The sequence below is a fragment of the Muscardinus avellanarius genome (genome assembly GCF_963383645.1).
Source record: "Muscardinus avellanarius genome assembly, chromosome: 2".
Classification (NCBI taxonomy): Eukaryota; Metazoa; Chordata; class Mammalia; order Rodentia; family Gliridae; genus Muscardinus; species Muscardinus avellanarius.
Window position 1 is genome coordinate 13,663,315 of NC_137787.1, and position 16,432 is coordinate 13,679,746.

Here is a 16,432-nt window from a genome sequence, read left to right on the forward strand (position 1 = left end):
CATCCCATGATGGGCTTTTTATTTTCTTTTCCTTTCTTTTCGTGTGTGTGTGTGTGTGTGTGTGTGTGTGTGTGTGTGTGTGTTACTTGAGATTAAACCCGGGGACATCCTTCTTTTGAGTTATATCCCCTCAAGACTCCCCATACATTCTAATTTTTTTTGATTGATGTTTTGTAATCATACATTGTGATGAAGTTCGGGCTGATATATATTGTGATATAAGTTCGGGCTGATATATGCATCTTATATCATGGGTTACTGGGCCCTCCCCACTTCCCACCCACTCCCTCTCCCTCCCCACCTCCCCACGCTCAGCACAGCGATTGGCTTGGATAAGTTTGTGATGTACGTTAACGCCATTGAGGTGTCTCCCTGTAAGTTTTCCTCCCCCTTCCATCTCCCTCAGTTAGGTCTTCTCCTTCACTCCACAAAGCTTTCTCCTCCTTTGAAGCTCCTCCCATGTCACAATTTCTCCTTAGATTCCAAATTATGAGAGATAATATTAGACCCTTCACTTTTGTTTGACGGACTAATCTCACTTAGCATGACATTCTCCAGTTCCACCCATTTCAACAGGATCTCCCTAGTTGCTAAGAGTCTCACTATGTTGCTGAGGTTGTCTTAGAACCTGAAATACTCCTGTCTCAACTTCCCAAGTACTGGGATTATGGTATGGGCCATCATGCCCAGCTATGATTGGCCAGTTCTTGCCTAGAGAGTTCATAGCTATTGCTCTAACTTTCTTTGATTGGTGGGTATCCTATAAGGGACCTTGAGGCACATCTTAGTGTCTGTTGATCCAGTCATCTTCACAATCTAAGCCACGTGAGGGGTTTCTCTACATGGCTAAATCTGGTCCACAGGAAACATACTTTACCTGTCTTTAACCCACCATTAACTGCTGCATAGTTATTTGCCCAGCTGTATTCTATTCTGTGGTCCTAGGCTACTAAGCTGAATTCTTATACAATTCCCCCACTGTATCCAACAAAGTGTTAGAAATAATATCAAGATTTCCAGTGGGTTCCATTAAAGTATGTCTTCACTGATTTTTCACTTGGAAGACACATCTTTCCCCTCCTTCATTAGGGATGAACTCTCACCACACATGAAAGTACAGACACGCATGTGCACACGTGCACCCCTTCCACACATATCCTGTCTAAAAATTCTCTCTAATGTGTAGTCTGTGCCTCCCTGCCTCTAACCACTCTCCTAGACTCGGGTAAGAGTTCTGTTAAGGACATCAATATACATTTTGTTCAACATCTTTGAGAGATCTGCTTCTATGGTCTGGCTTTTTGTCTTGGGATGTGAGAATAATTGTCTTCTATTATTTTGCAATTAGGCTGTTGCATTTTATTCCCTGTTTATTTACATTCAAACTCCATTAAGACAAGCTTTGATGATTTAAAATGGTTAGCTCACTCCCAATTCTCCCTCTTTGCTTATTTCTCAAAGCGGTATGGCCAGTATCAGGAGAAATACAAACAACGGGGTGTCTCTCTGGTAAGCACGAACGCTAGCTAGCGGAAGTCACAGTTTTCCACAGAGAAATTTGAGTAAGGCTATTGGGGATAGGGCTTATGACTCTCCAAAGACTCTCTGAATGAGAATTCTTCATGTGTTTACTAGAGCACTTAGAAAGGGAGAAGACAGTGAACAGAACCAAGTAGCAGGATGGGGCAAACATTCCCTGAGGAAGGCACCGAACGCACAATTAGAACTGGAAAGCAGAACAGATGTGGAGAAGCAGCTTCCGGTGCACAAGCCCGCGGTTCAGAATGACCGCCAGGAGGGTCATAGACACCTCAGCCCACAGCTGCCTGGGGCCAAAGCAGAGCCAAGCAGGAAGTTTGTCAACATCCTACAGCGAAGTCCAAATGGCAGTGAGCACCCAAACTCTACCAGACTGGCTTGCTGTTCCTGCTACATAATAAAAGTGACTGAAATGGAGAACTCACAACCCTGATCGATTCACACGCCCTAAACTGCGAACACAACATGGTTATGCACACTACTTTGCAAAGGCAGAGGGTTAAGAAGAGAAAAGATTCAAGGGTGGATTTTCAGTTTGACTTCTGCTTTTTGTCCATGAGCAGCTCTATTCATCCATCATTATCCTGTGCCATTGTACAATAATAATAAACCAAGTTCATTTTGGGGAAAGATAACAAAATTCAAAGAGACCAAGATAGTTGTCTCAAGTGTCTACTGTCACTTATACCCAAACCCTGTGGCTGAACACTCCTGGTGTTGCTGAATCATTCTTCAGCTGTTGGCTGGGCTCAGGAATGGCGTCTGCAGTAGTGTGAGCAGGAGATGGCTCTGCTTTTTCCCATGTTGTAGGCTGGGCTGTCTGGTTTTCTTCCACTGTATCTCATCCTCCAGCAGGCCCTGGTTGGCCCACGTGGTGGTGGCAGGGTTGGTAAATACAAGTGGAAGCCCTCAGATTCACACACAGTCACTTCTGTCTCCTTCTGAATGTCCACATAAGTCACAAGACCATCCCAGAGTCAAATGATGGAAAATAGGACTCATTTCTTGACCAGGAGCAAGAAAAGCATATTGTCAAGTGCCTGAATACAGGACAAAGGGAATAATTGGGACCATTACTGTAGCCAAAGCATCTCAAGCAAAGGCAGTCCACATGAAGAAAGGGAAGAGGATGTTGTTTGAAAATTATGTAGATATATTAAAATATTTTGTATTGAGTTCTGAAGGGAAATAATTTTTATTCACACTTCTGTAAGTGAGCTGCAGGAGACATCCCTTTCCCTCTTACTTGTCTGGCTCCTACTTCTCAGGTTAGTTTCAAATTTAATAACACATTCTCCAGAAAATCTCTTGTGATTACCTTCACTTTGGCCAGAGAGCGTATTTTGTAATTGTGCTTGGATTACTTATAACACTCAACATTTTTCCCAATAGAATACAGAAGAAAATGTTGTTTAGTTTTCTATTTGCCTTCTAGACATGGGTCCAAGGTCTGTCATGTTATTCCTGACCATTCTCCAGTATCTAGACCCTGGATGATACCAAAGAGATGCTGAACAAGCTTTTGTAAGAAAATATACAGAGAAGAAATGAATGACCAAATGTCAAGCTAGGTGTTTATTAAAGAACATGTGTACATTTGTGCATATCAATATTTTCTTATGATTCCTACATCCTCGCTAACATGGTTTGAAATCTCATTCATTGCTACCAAGCAGAGCAGAAGTGTGAGAAATTAATACTACTTTTTGATAGCTGCATATAATGTAACAAATCTTAGACTGCCCATGATCATTTCTCCAAATTCATCTACAAGTGTGAGTTCAAGGGAATCAAAACATAGTCAACAAGCCAGCTTAAAATCTTTGCCAAAAAATTCACCATTGAGTAAATTTCAGCCTGTTGTATCATTAGCAGTGTCATAATCAGTAAGACTACATACAGCTAAAGAAAAGTTTTTATCATATTTGCTATGTGCTGATGTTTCCAGAGGAAACATTTAATCTTAGTCCTAGGGGGAAAATGGAAAAGAGTGAGAGAGGGAGGGAGAGGGAGAGGGTGAGAGGCAGAGAGGGAGAGGGAGAGGGAGAGGGAGAGGGAGAGGTAGAGGGAGAGGGAGAGGGAGAGGGGGAGAGAGAGAAGTGGGAATAGCATGAACTTGGTTAGATATACATTTTACTTTATAGTAGGTATTTCTATGTACTTTTATAAACTGAATTCTCACAATGACCTATATGGTGAGATTCCCTTTATCTTAAGAGAATTTGGGTCATAGCAGTGCTATATAGTTTCTTCAGGTCACTACTACCAAAATATCAATTTATTAATATTGTTGCCAAGTATGATTATTTACAGTAAAAACTAAAAAAAAAACTGTATGCATTTACTATGGTTTATCAGAAATTATTGTCCTAAGTACAGTTCTGCAGTCCCCAGTCCCACTGCTGGCTCCGTGCTATGAGCCTGTATGTCACCTCAAAGTGTGTGCTTGGAACTGTTCTTGGATATAAAAAGCTGAATCACAAATGCATTCTTAAGTTATTGCTTGAGGTAGTTTCTTAGTAAAGATAGCCAGTCATTCCAGTGTTATCAAGTACAGTCTTTCTTATAAATCAACTGATAAACATTCATTGTTCAAAGACTGTATTCTTGCATTCACTGCTGCTCCACTCCTGAATCTAACTTTTCTGTGGCTCAGATTAAAGGGTCCCCATTCTGCCAGCTTTCCAGTTGTAAGCTTTTGAATAATACCCTAGCATCTTTCTGTTTTCTTCAATCTTCTTATTACAATAAGAATTATAGCTGCAAATATCTTAGGAACCACCATAGGTGTGTGTGTGTGTGTGTGTGTGTGTGTGTGTGTGTGTGTGTGTGTGTGTGAGAGATAACTGCGTTGAGGCCAGAGATTTCACTGTCTCCCACAAAATAATCTATGGCTCCCTTTGCCCACCTGGTCTTGGTACCTTTTTATTTCTTTCTTGCTTAAAACCTGCTCAGTCTAAGGCCCAGACCAAATGCCACTTCTTATGGAAAAATTTCCTTCATCACCCCAGATCCTTGGTTTTCTCTGTTCTGCTGCAAAGAAACCTATACATGTACCAGAAATCATAGAGAAAACCAGTATTTACTAGAAATTCATTGTGTGCTAGAAATGATGCTAAGTATGCCACATATTTATCTCCTTTAATTCTTAATAGTATCTATGAGTTATGTATTATTTTATTCCATTTTCATATGTGAAGCTCAGCAAAATGAAAGGATATGCTCAATGTCAACACCAATGAAAACCAAAATCGGGATTTAAATCTGAGCTTGGTTGCTTCAGCTCAGTACTCAGCCACTATATTATACACGCATGCATTTATAATCAGTATAAGATTTATTTTACAAATGCAGTGACTAAGAAATGTCATGTTTCATTTTTTAATTAAATTAGACCTGTATCTGTTTTTTTTTCTCTCTGAACTTGGGCACACAGGACCCCCCTTGGATATGAAAGGCAGAATAATAAATGGTGGTAGAAGACACTTCCCCACAGTGGGTCAGGAAGAGGCCCCAAACTAGGGCAGAATGTACACATGGTCCTTCTGCTCTTTAACTCACACTGGCCATCATGGCAAGTGTGCTGTCCAAGCTCGGATTGTCCCTTGAGGTACAGAATGCCGTACTTGGGAGGTTGGAATCAGAATACATAAAGTTCAATCGCACTGGAAGCCCTCTGCAAATATAACCCCTTCCTTTTGCCCCACCTGAGGTATTAGCACTTTATCAGAGCACTATGAAAGGCTAGGTTGCTGGTTCTCAGTGTTCATGGAATCCCAGACCGCTATAGCTCTTCAACAGTTAACAAATGCTCCCCCGCTGCCTGACCATCAAAGGTCACATGATTGCCTTCTTCCCATTCCTACACTAGCATGGCTTTCTAAAATGGCTGTAGATCCTAAAAAATAAAAACTACAAGGGCGAGGTATCCACCTTCACCTGCTGCTTCCTCTGGAAGCCTGCCAGCCTGTGCTGTAGGCTCCAATCCATGCCTCTACCTAATGGTCACGCTTGATTGTGCAAACCAGAAAATGCAAGCTGACAGCCTTCAGGTCTGACCCAGCAAGAGAAAGCAAATCATGTGAATCATTTTTTCCTAAAAATTGAACTGTTTTTTAAAATTGGGAGATTCCACAGAATAGCAATCTAATCTTGAAATTTGGGGTGAGCATTTCCCATGGCGGCATCAGTAGAGGTGGGGTAGCATCTGTCCTCTTAACCTGCCCTGTGCACCAGAGGTCAGCTGCATTTCCAAGCTCAGCCCTGAGGTCCCACAGCTTGCAAGAGGTTTTCCTTACAACATAGAACTGGGTGACCATACCCATGCTTCTAAATAATGTGGGATATATAACTTAGAGTTAAAGGGCTTCAAGTTCCAAGAAAAATGGGAGGATGTTTCCCTTGGTGAGCATGACGCCAATTTTTGTGTACTTCATGTGTGTGCAAAACATGTGAGTTCCAGAGGAAAATACTTCTGCTGCTCTACCTGCCAATGGATCCCTCTGTTCTGCAGGTATCTCAGCTTGCAGCACATCTTAGACCTGCTCACAACACAGGTGCCAGGGGCAGGCACAGAGAAGCTGAGGCTTCTTAAAGCTCATTGGCCCTTTCCTTTTCACTGATTTAAATATTGTGGTAATAACACCTGTGTGTGTGTGTGTGTGTGTGTGTGTGTGTGTGTGCTTCCACCCTTAGTTTACCTTCTTTATCCCATGTGGAAAATTTTCTATTTTCTTAGATAATTGATAATTTTAATTATGATTTTTAAGAGGACTGTTATAATCCTGGTTCAAGGATTAATGCCTTTTATTAATTCCTCCTTCATTTTTCTAGTCTGCTCTATTTCTTGTTTTCTTTTAAAATGACTCTAAATGTACAGTAAACAGTAAGTGGGGAGTGGTGGCCCATGCCTGCAATGCTAATACTTTGGAGTCTGAGACAGGTGAATATCAGTTCTGAGGCTTAGAAACATAAAGAGTCCCTCAGCAACTTAGTGAGACCCTGTTATAAAATAAAAAATAGAAATGGATGGGGATGTACTTTATAGGCAGAACATACTTGGGCTCAATCCTCAGTACCACAAAAAATGCAGAGTAAACAGTAGATAATGATGAAAATAATATATTTAATTACAATCTAATTAATGCATGTTTAAGAGTGCTGTACCATAAAGAAGCAGAGTAAGACTTTTGAGTGCAAATTCTTATTTTATGTAGCCTAAGATGCATATGTGTGTGTGTGTGTGTGTGTGTGTGTGTCCCTCAGAAACCATAACAGAGTCAGACACAAGCTGCTTAGAAATCATTTGCTAATTTATTCAGTGATTGAGTTTTTGTTCATACCATATTTACTTGTATAATTTCCCCATTATTTTTATAAGCTTTTAGGTCCCAGTTCTCCACAGCCTTCAGGAATCAGCCCCTGGGGACTCTCGGATGTACTAAACAACAGTAACTTTAATAAAGTACCGCAGCCATCAGTGGCAATGTTAATTAGAACTGAGATCTCTTGACGTGTTCACTTTACTTTGGCAATTGCTCCAGTCCTCAAAAGAGCTGTTAGAACGACCATTTCAAGTGGCAAGACTACTTTAGGTAAAGCAATAGTCTGTGGCTGGTAGCAGTTTGTATAAGTGTGTGGTGGGGTGAGGAGAGAGAGAAAGAGAGGAAGAAGCGGGAAGAGCAGAATAATAAAAGTGAGAGAAAAGAGAAGGAAGAGAACAGAGGAGAGGGGAGGAGAGGAGAAGAGAAGAGATGAAAGGGAAAAGAACAGAAGACAACAGGAAGAGAAGGTGTCACCAGAGCCAGGAAGATGGCAAAGGGAAGAGGAGTCCTTGCTAAGAATTGTCCTTCCTCTCTGTTCACTGTGGCATTGATGCCTATGTACTTCAAAAAGAGCCTTACATTGACTGTCCTGGTAGAGAATGAGTAAGTAGTTCAATGGTCCAGTGGCAAGAAGAGGAAAATGGAGTGTGAAGGAGAGTCGTCTCCTCCGGACTCATTATCTTCTGTTCCCACACAGCAAGTCCAAAATACTCTCCTCGTGCAACTACCTGCCTGTTGTGAATAAACATCATCTTATCTCGTAGATGAGTATGTTTCAGATAGTGCCTGGTTTGTTTAAAACTCTAGGACTTAGTGGACTTTAGATTCTCTATTTTATAAATTTCTTCTAGTTGAACTATGATACCTCATAATACAGAATTGGTACGTTGAGATTTTTCTCTTAAAAAAAGAACACAACAAATATTTTCCTCTACTTCATTTTTCTTCTTCAAAAGTGGTATAAGGATAATCTAGAGATCCAAGTAAGAGTAGTGCTCGTTTGAGTGGCACTTTCATATAAGATACTTTGACTTGCTCTAATATTAAATTTGTGTCTATTTGCCTCTGTGTTTTGCATTCCGTTTGGTACAAAAACTTTATAATCATATTTTAACATTTTTTTCCTTTTCTACCTTTATCTTTATCAGAATCTGAAATGGAGAATGTGAGGGACTGAAAATATTTTGTCATTCAGGTCAGTAGACAATTTACTGCTCTATAAACAAAGCTAAAATCTCAGGAGAGCATATTTTAGATTCTATAAACCAAAATAAATGCTTCAGCAGTTTAGGAAAGAAAGTACAATGTAAATTGTGTTTACACTTTGAATTTCTTAGAAGAATCATGTCAAAATGTTAAAGATAATATAAAGGTATGTATTAGTCATTTTTATGAAACTTACTAAGTGCCCAGTAAGAATTTTATCAGAAAGTATCTAATTGCATCATTTCAATCCATTTCCCATATTCTTCCTCTTTTGCACATATCTTGAGATGTTTGTGTTTCCCAATATCCCGTCTCCATTGCATCCTTACTTCATTTTTTTCTCTTTTCCTTTTGAGCTTTTCCCATCTACATTTCTAACTATTCAAATGTCTCTAGCCCTACTCTTGATTCCTACTAAATCTCATCAACCCCTGTCTTATAATTCTAACCCTCTATTGGCTTCTCATTTAACTGTCCCAGAACATTTACAACATAACACGGCCAAATTTAAGTTCTGACTTTCCCTTATAAACCTTGTTCCATATCATATATGGGCTCTTTCTTAGTAAATAGGCTTTCCTCCACCCAAGCTCAAAAGTTTGGAGTAATCACTAAATCCATCATGATATGAACCAAACCGCATCATTCCAATCCTTAAAAATACATAAACACATACCACATATGTTTAAAACCTAAACACAATGGGGCATATATTGTCCATTGCACTGTTTTTATTTCTGTGCTAAGGAAAACTCTTCTTGATTTAGGGGAATGGAAAGCTTTTGATAAATCCATGGGAATCCCATTCTTTTTTTACTAAGTAGTTGTCCAGTGGTTGGTTTCCATTTCTGTCCAATTAGATGAAAAGGAAAAAATCTGCAGGCATATGATGTCAAACACTCAGGTGGTCAACTTCGGACCATAAATTTTTTTTCAAGGGTAGCCTAACAGGAGAATTAAAGGTATATGTAAGTTCTTGAGTCCTTGATGAAGTTCCTCAGCAGTCGCAAATCAGTTGCAGCTGCCTATCTCTAGATTTCGATGCATAGGGAATTAACAAAGGTCATTATTACTTAACATAGCACATCTTAATTTGTGCTTTGTAGCTGAAAGTAATTCTAGTTCACACACAAGGTGCTTCAGGAATTTCGCTATCACCATCTATGTTAGAAGTTTCATCAATCAACCTTTCCTCATCCTGCACCCTCAACACACTGCATTTTATCTCCTAGACTTTTAGGTTTTCATCAAGAATGAAAGCTTTTTCCTTCTCCCTCTCCCAAATAGCAATCCTTTTTGTTTCAACCCCCAGCTCAAATATTTTCTCCAACAATTATTATTTTATACACCAAAAGTCCATGATTATAACTGCCCAAATCACAATCTCCTAGGAAATATTAACTGATTTCCCTTTTGCTTTATATATTATTTACATAACACATGCAATTTTATGTGTCAACTTGACTAAGGATTTCCCAGATAGCTGGTAAAACATTATTTCTAGCTCTGTTTGTGAAGGTATTTCTGGAAGAGATTAATGTTTGCATCAGTCGATCAAGTAAAGAAAAACACCCTCACCAGTGTACATGAGAACCATCCAATTCCTTAGGGTCTGAAGAAAACTCCTGAGAAGGAAGAAGATGTGTTCTGTCACTTACTGAGCTGGAACATCCATCTTTTGCTGCTCTTGGACATTGTCTCTCTAGTTCTCAAACCTTTGGACTTAGACTGTGATATGAAACATTAACTTCCCTGATTCTCAGTCCTTTGAGCTTAGATTAAACTAGAACATAGGCTTTCCTGGTTCTTCTGCTTACAGATGGCAAATAATGAGACTTCTAAGCTCCCACAGTTATGTAAGCAAATCTTTCACTATCAATCAATCAATCTATCATCTATTTATCCTACTGCTTCTGTTTATCTGAAGAACCCTGAATAAAACACACATTACATTCTAATTATCTCCTTGTTTCTCTTTCACTAGACCTTGAGCACCTCATGCAAAGACCTTGAGCACCTTGTGCAAAGATATTTTCTTCCCCACTGTACCTTCAGGCCCTGAATCCAAGGTTGATGTATCATAGACATTCTGGCAATACTTCTCATTTTCCTAAAATATATCTTCGGTTAAAATATTTATTTACACATCTTAAATAGAACTGATATAAATTTAGGTGATTTTTAAAAGAAATACTAATCAGTCCAATACTAATCACGACCCTCAAATGATAATGTCAACCAGTTTTTAGGGGGGGTAATTTTTTTCACCATGGAAAACTAGTTGTTCTCCTTGGTTTTTTTTTATATAAAATATGCAACTATTTTCTTCTCATACACCTGTAGTGATTTATATTTTACTATAAAATATATCTTAAAATTTCTTCTAGGTGCACTTAACATTTCTTTGGCTGAATTTGAACTTATACTGTGCAGCTAGTTCTCTGCATGGCACATGCTGAGGACCCACCATCAAGCTTTATGGTGCATTTTAAATTGGGGGAGCTATTACTGGATACTTTTCCTAGGAAAATTCCTTTCCAAGTGCAGAGATCCCATTCATCCTGTGAAAATTGTGATTTGTGCATGAGTACCAAAGGAACCACAGTTTGAATGCATACAAATCTTCCTAGGGTGAGTATCAAAGTTAAAAAGAACATGACAGGATTGGTCTTTTCTCCAGAGATCTATCCGTCTTCAGGAAGAGAAACCTGATTTCTATAGGAGATTCCTTGATTATTTTCTCTTTACTGCAACTGGCAGCTTTCTGTGAGATCAATCTGTAGATTAATCAGATCAAACATATGCTTCTGTTAAAAATTAGTGTTTTATAATCTTTACCTACTATCCATGTAAAATTTCAGGCATATTTCAAGTTCCAGATATAAATTTAAAGATATGTTAGATTTAAATGTTCCATTTCTTTTTATTTAGATTTAGAAACTCAGTACCTGCTCAGGATTCAGTTACTGTTTTAAACTCACCGTTTCCAGTGCCTCAAAATACTCCTGTCTCTACTGCCTTCAGATAATTTGTGTCATATTTCTGTCTTCAGTTTACTTTTGTTCAAATTTTGCAGTTGCCTAAAAGTATATTTTTTTTTAAATACAAAGGAGGCATAAACACTAAGTCATTCAAACATAATAAGTAAAAATGGCTTTATTTGGGGCCTCTAGATGTTTTAGAATAAATTTAGTAGAATACTTTTTTTTGAGTTCTCAGGATTGATTTAGTAACAAACATTTCTCTAGTAGAAACATGTGCCTCTATCACCTGTGTGAATAGTAGGACCTTGGGATGGTGCGATATGTTGTTGTATCGATCCCATCCTTGAGTGGAGACACGCTTACCTGTGGTCCTGGTTCTCTAAATAATAATCACAGCAGCCCAGATCTGAGAGTCATGAGGAATAACTATCTGGAAGAAAACTGTGCTACTCACCTGAACTGTGGTTGCCTGCCAGCAAAGTGGGGCTCACAGAGCATCTTCCCATCCTACTGGTGACCACAGGTGGGCCAGGTGTTCCATCCCATTCCTGAGCTTTGACAGGCTCTCTGGAGGAAGATGCCCCATGGTACCCTCTCTCTTTGCTCTCCAACTTTGGCAATGGTTCCGTGCTATGGCTTCGGACTTTCAGCTCCTCGGTGGATTCTGTGTAGTAACCAAATAGTCTTTCGTTAAGTACATCAAATCTTTCCAAAATACCTTCTTAAAAAATTAAAGAGTGATTTTGTACGATGCTTTCAATATGTTGTTGAGAATGTAGGGCTGCGTTAGAGAATACAACATTTAAATGTAACAAGAACACACAAACCTTTTTTTTTTCCCCCTGAGGTGTGTAGGTTAATAAGCTAATATCACCAGGGGAAAGAGAGTTTTCTCTTTGGAAAATAAATTTTGAATCTTCTTTAATAACTCTTCACTTATTCTCATCTTTAAAGAAATATTTTCTCTTTCTTTTATTTCTTTTTTATACTAAGGATTGAACTCAGGGGAATTCTACCTTCAAGCTACATCTCCAGCTCTTATTTATTTTTTTATTTTAACAGGGTTTCACTAAGTTGCTGATGGGATCACTAAGTTGCTGAGGCTAGTCTTGAAACTGTGATCCTCATATCTCAGCCCCCCAAGTACTGAGATTACATGTGTCTACCACCATTCTCTACTAGGAAATTTCTTAAAGAGAACACTTTTTGCCCACTCTCTTTCTTTCTCATGTTTAATACACTATATTACCCAACCACTATACAAAAATTATTTCTGTTATTATCATCTATTGCCTTTTAGTTGGCAAATATAAATGATAATTTTCAGCTGTTAACAACTCTTTATTTCTTATTTATTTATATATTTAATGCTTATTGTTTTTGGTCTGATACTAGGGAATGAATCCAGAGGTTTCATCCCCAGCCTAAGCTACATCCCCAGCCCTGTTTAAATTTTTCATTATGAAACAGGGTCTCAGTAAGTCACTAATGTTGACCTGAAACCCACAATCCTCTGCCTCACCCTCTTTACTGGGATAACAGGTGTGTATCACCACGCCCCAACTTGCCCTAGGTCACTGATGGATCACCTTCCTGTGTTCTGTTCTATGTCTAGATTTTTCATATGTTATTGATACTTTCATCTGCACACGTCCTTACACATTGATGGTCTCACAAGACTACTAGATTCACATGGTCCTCATTCTCTCTATACTCTTTCTGTGATTTTATCCTTTTATGTTCTGCCCACAATCATTTCATTATTAGTAAGTTTTGATATTTTATTACAGAAGCCCAGGCCAGTTCTCCTCAGCTTCCCACTCATTTCTCCAAGTGCTTGCTGAGCCCATCTTGGTGCACACAGATAACACAAATTTAACATTTCAGATCCTGCACTGAAAACATTTCTTCCTAAACAATGGCTCCTTCTGCTGCTGACTATCCACTGTGGAAGCTTGTCTCTCATCCTTTCTTTAGCTGCTACTCCACATATCCATCATCCAGAAGGTTCTGCAGATTTTAGTCTGGGTATCTTGCCCTTCCTTCTCTTCTTTGTATCATGTCTTCCTCAGCTACTCTGGTGTCAGCTCCAATGATTGGCCTTGGATTATTGCAGCCTGATTCTGTCTTTTACTCCTCATAAAATCCTTATGCCCCCAAAGTCCTTTACTTAGCATGCAAATATGATCATAATGTACTCCTGACAGCAATCCTTCCAGAATTCTCTTGTTGCCACAGAACTAAGCTTCTTACTCTGGCCCAAGAGTCTCATCATCATGTTCTCCCTTCCTCTATAACTCTGTCACTCCCTGTAGATCATTGTACCCAAGAAACAGTATTACATGAATACAGCCTCTGCTCCCTGCTCCCCCCAGGAGAAGCAAGGCTGTCTTCTATAGCACCATCTCTCCTGCTGTAAATATCCTCATAGCTTGTCTTTGCTCAACTAACTTTAATTAGCTTTGGCAACTTGATTCAAGTGCCCTCAAAAGCCCTCTTCCTTCACACCTCCACCGCAGTTAGGCTATGGTCTTTTCTGCTTGGCCTTCATAGATAGCCTCTTCCCATGTATCTGCTTTCCCCTGAAGGCCTGGCATCTTTGAAAGCAAGTATTGGGTTTTTATTTTCTTTTGCATTTTATCTATTTATTTGTATTTTTAAAAAGTTGGTGCCACCAGCACCTAGCATATTGTTCAACAGATATTTCTCCTAATTAATTACTTAAGCAGGTTTTTCAACTCCTCGGGCATCTTGCCAATATGCAGAGGAAACCCAATATTTTTGTTTTAACAAGGGATTCAAATGATAATAAATGTATTAAAGTGGCCTGGAGCTAATGATATTATCAAAAATTTGATTATCGCCAGATGTAAAATTCTCTAAGTTAAAAATTTAACTCAAGTAATAAAATTTTGAAGAAAAAAGGGTATTAACAAACTACACAAATGACTCAAAGCATCTTTATTTTATTTTGTTTACATTATTTTGAAATACTCATGGGCTTTCAGCAGGGCAATAATATAAAGTCATACATTGGTCCCCATCATATAGATCTGTAGGACACTAAGTAAGTGCTGACACACAGAGCAGGAATAGATCAGAAATTTGAGTAGCTTCAGTTTTGCTACATGACTGGTGATCCATGGGATGGAATATTTTGTTTTTCTCTGGGATCCTCATTTTTTAATACAAAATAAGGATAACAAAAATCTCTGCCCAACTTCTCTGATTTGATTCAAATGATTTAACAAAGTCCTACATTTGAAACTGGGACTGCAGACCATGATCTGAAATAGCACCTATCAACAGTGACTCACAAACAAAAGGAAGAAGATGCCAAGACAACAGAAACACAAACCAGAGAATTCTGAAAATATGACAACAAGGAACAGTAGAAAATAAGGGAAATCACAAATACTGACCTACAAGAAATACAAGAAGGAGAATTCTGAATCCTGATCTTAGTATGATGAATGATCTCACACAGAATAGGAGAAGATTTTTACCAGTCACCATTCTGATAGAGGGCTAATATCCAGAATATAAAAAAGCTCAAAAGACTCTACACTAGCAAAACAAATAACCCAATCAAAAAAAGGGGCAACTGAATTGGATATATACTTCACAAAAGAAGAGACACAAATGACCAATAGATGCATGAAAAGATGTTTGACATTATTAGCTATTAGGGAGATACAAATCAAAACTATGCTGAGATTCCCTCTAACCCCAATCATAGTGGCAAGCATAAAGAAATCAAATAACAACAAATGCTAGCAAGAATGTGGGGAATTAGGAACTCTTTTACACTGTTGATGGGAGTGCAAACTAATTCAGTCCCTATGAAGATCAGTGTGGATATTCCTTAGAAAACTGGCAATGAATCCACCATACAATCTGACTATACCACTACTGGTTATCTTTCCAAAGGGACTGAAATCAGAGAACTCAGTAACATATGCATATCTATGTTCAAAGTAGCACAATTCACAATAGCCAAAATATGAAACCAATGTAGGTGTCCATCAACAGATGAATGGATTACAAAATTATGGGAAATATAGACAATGAAATTCTACTCAGCAATAAAGAAAAAAAATCATGTCATCCTAAGAAGATAGAAAGACCTGGAGAACATTATGTTAAGTGAGCTTAGTCAAGCAGAGAAAGAAAAGGGACATGTTTTCTCTAATATGCCCAAACTAGGGAGTATTAGGAATACCAGAGGGACTCCAGACAATGGAGGGGAAACCTCAGTGAAGCCAAGAAGGAAGGGTGTAGGGGGTTATTAGTGTTAGTTATTAGTTATTAGTCTGAGGTTTATTAGTGTAAAAGCTTCATGTGACTATGTGTATACATGTGAATATAACATTGTTAACCTGGACTCAGTATTGGGAAAGAGGGAAAAGAGGAAATGGGGGCCACCAAGTATGGTGTGAATATATGCCATTGTCAACATGCTCCTTATTATTATGTGCCCATAATGCATCAATAACCAAATGCAATGAAAACGTTTTGTATTGGGCATCATGGTGGCACCTGCCTCTCAGTCCAGTGCTTGGGAGGCTGAGACAGGAGGAGCATAAGTTCAAAGACAAAGTCAGCAACTTAGTGTAGCCCTCAGCAATTTAGTAAGACCCTATCTCCAAATAAAAAATAAAATAGGGCTAAGAGTGTAGATCAATGGAAGAATACTCCTGGGTTCAAGACCACAGACCATAAAATAAATAAATAAATAAATAAATAAATAAATAAATAAATAAATAAAAAATTTGGAAGCTAACATGTGACACACAGATTAAAAAGTAACATTCATCTAAATAAATAACAGCCCTTTTTAATGAGTATAATTTTTATATATTTGAGTTTCACAATCTAAGTACCAATGGAAAGTTCTACTATCTCATATAAAAAATAGAACTCTAATCCAGTATCTGCTATAACCAGTCCAGAAAGCTACTCTCTTAAGTATAAGCCAGACCTATAGGAAGTCATACCCCTACCTTCTGAATCCAGGGAGTCAAGCACTAGGCCACTTAACCATGGCACCTTGTGCTCAAGAGTTGCACTTTGGTTTGCATTGGATAGAATGTGTCCCCCAAAGCCTCCTGTGCTGAAGGCTTGGTCCTAAGGCAGCGATAATCAGAGGTGGGGCTTTGGGAAATGATTACATCAGGAGGGCCTAGACCTCATCAGTGGATTGACCCATTTTATAGATGGGAACATTCTACCTCCGACCTATATCCCCATGCTTTTTATTTCTTATTTTGAAACAGGGTCTTACTAAGTTGCTGAGGCTGGGTTCAAACCTGTGATTCTCCTGACTCAGCCCCCCCCCAAAATATTGGGATTATAGGTAGGTGCTATTATGCCTGGTTA

General features: G+C 38.7%; 1 protein-coding gene across 2 annotated transcripts in view; it reads right to left on the minus strand.

Annotated features, from left to right (window-relative positions):
* Positions 1 to 16,432, minus strand: part of NYAP2 (neuronal tyrosine-phosphorylated phosphoinositide-3-kinase adaptor 2) — a gene marked incomplete at both ends in the record, with an annotated part of 293,502 nt that overhangs the window by 56,283 nt on the left and 220,787 nt on the right. For both annotated transcript variants that reach the window (XM_080689004.1, XM_080689005.1), the window contains one exon: positions 11,508 to 11,717. In XM_080689004.1, the coding sequence (XP_080545130.1) occupies positions 11,508 to 11,717 (210 nt within the window). The remainder of the gene's footprint in view (positions 1 to 11,507; positions 11,718 to 16,432) is intronic.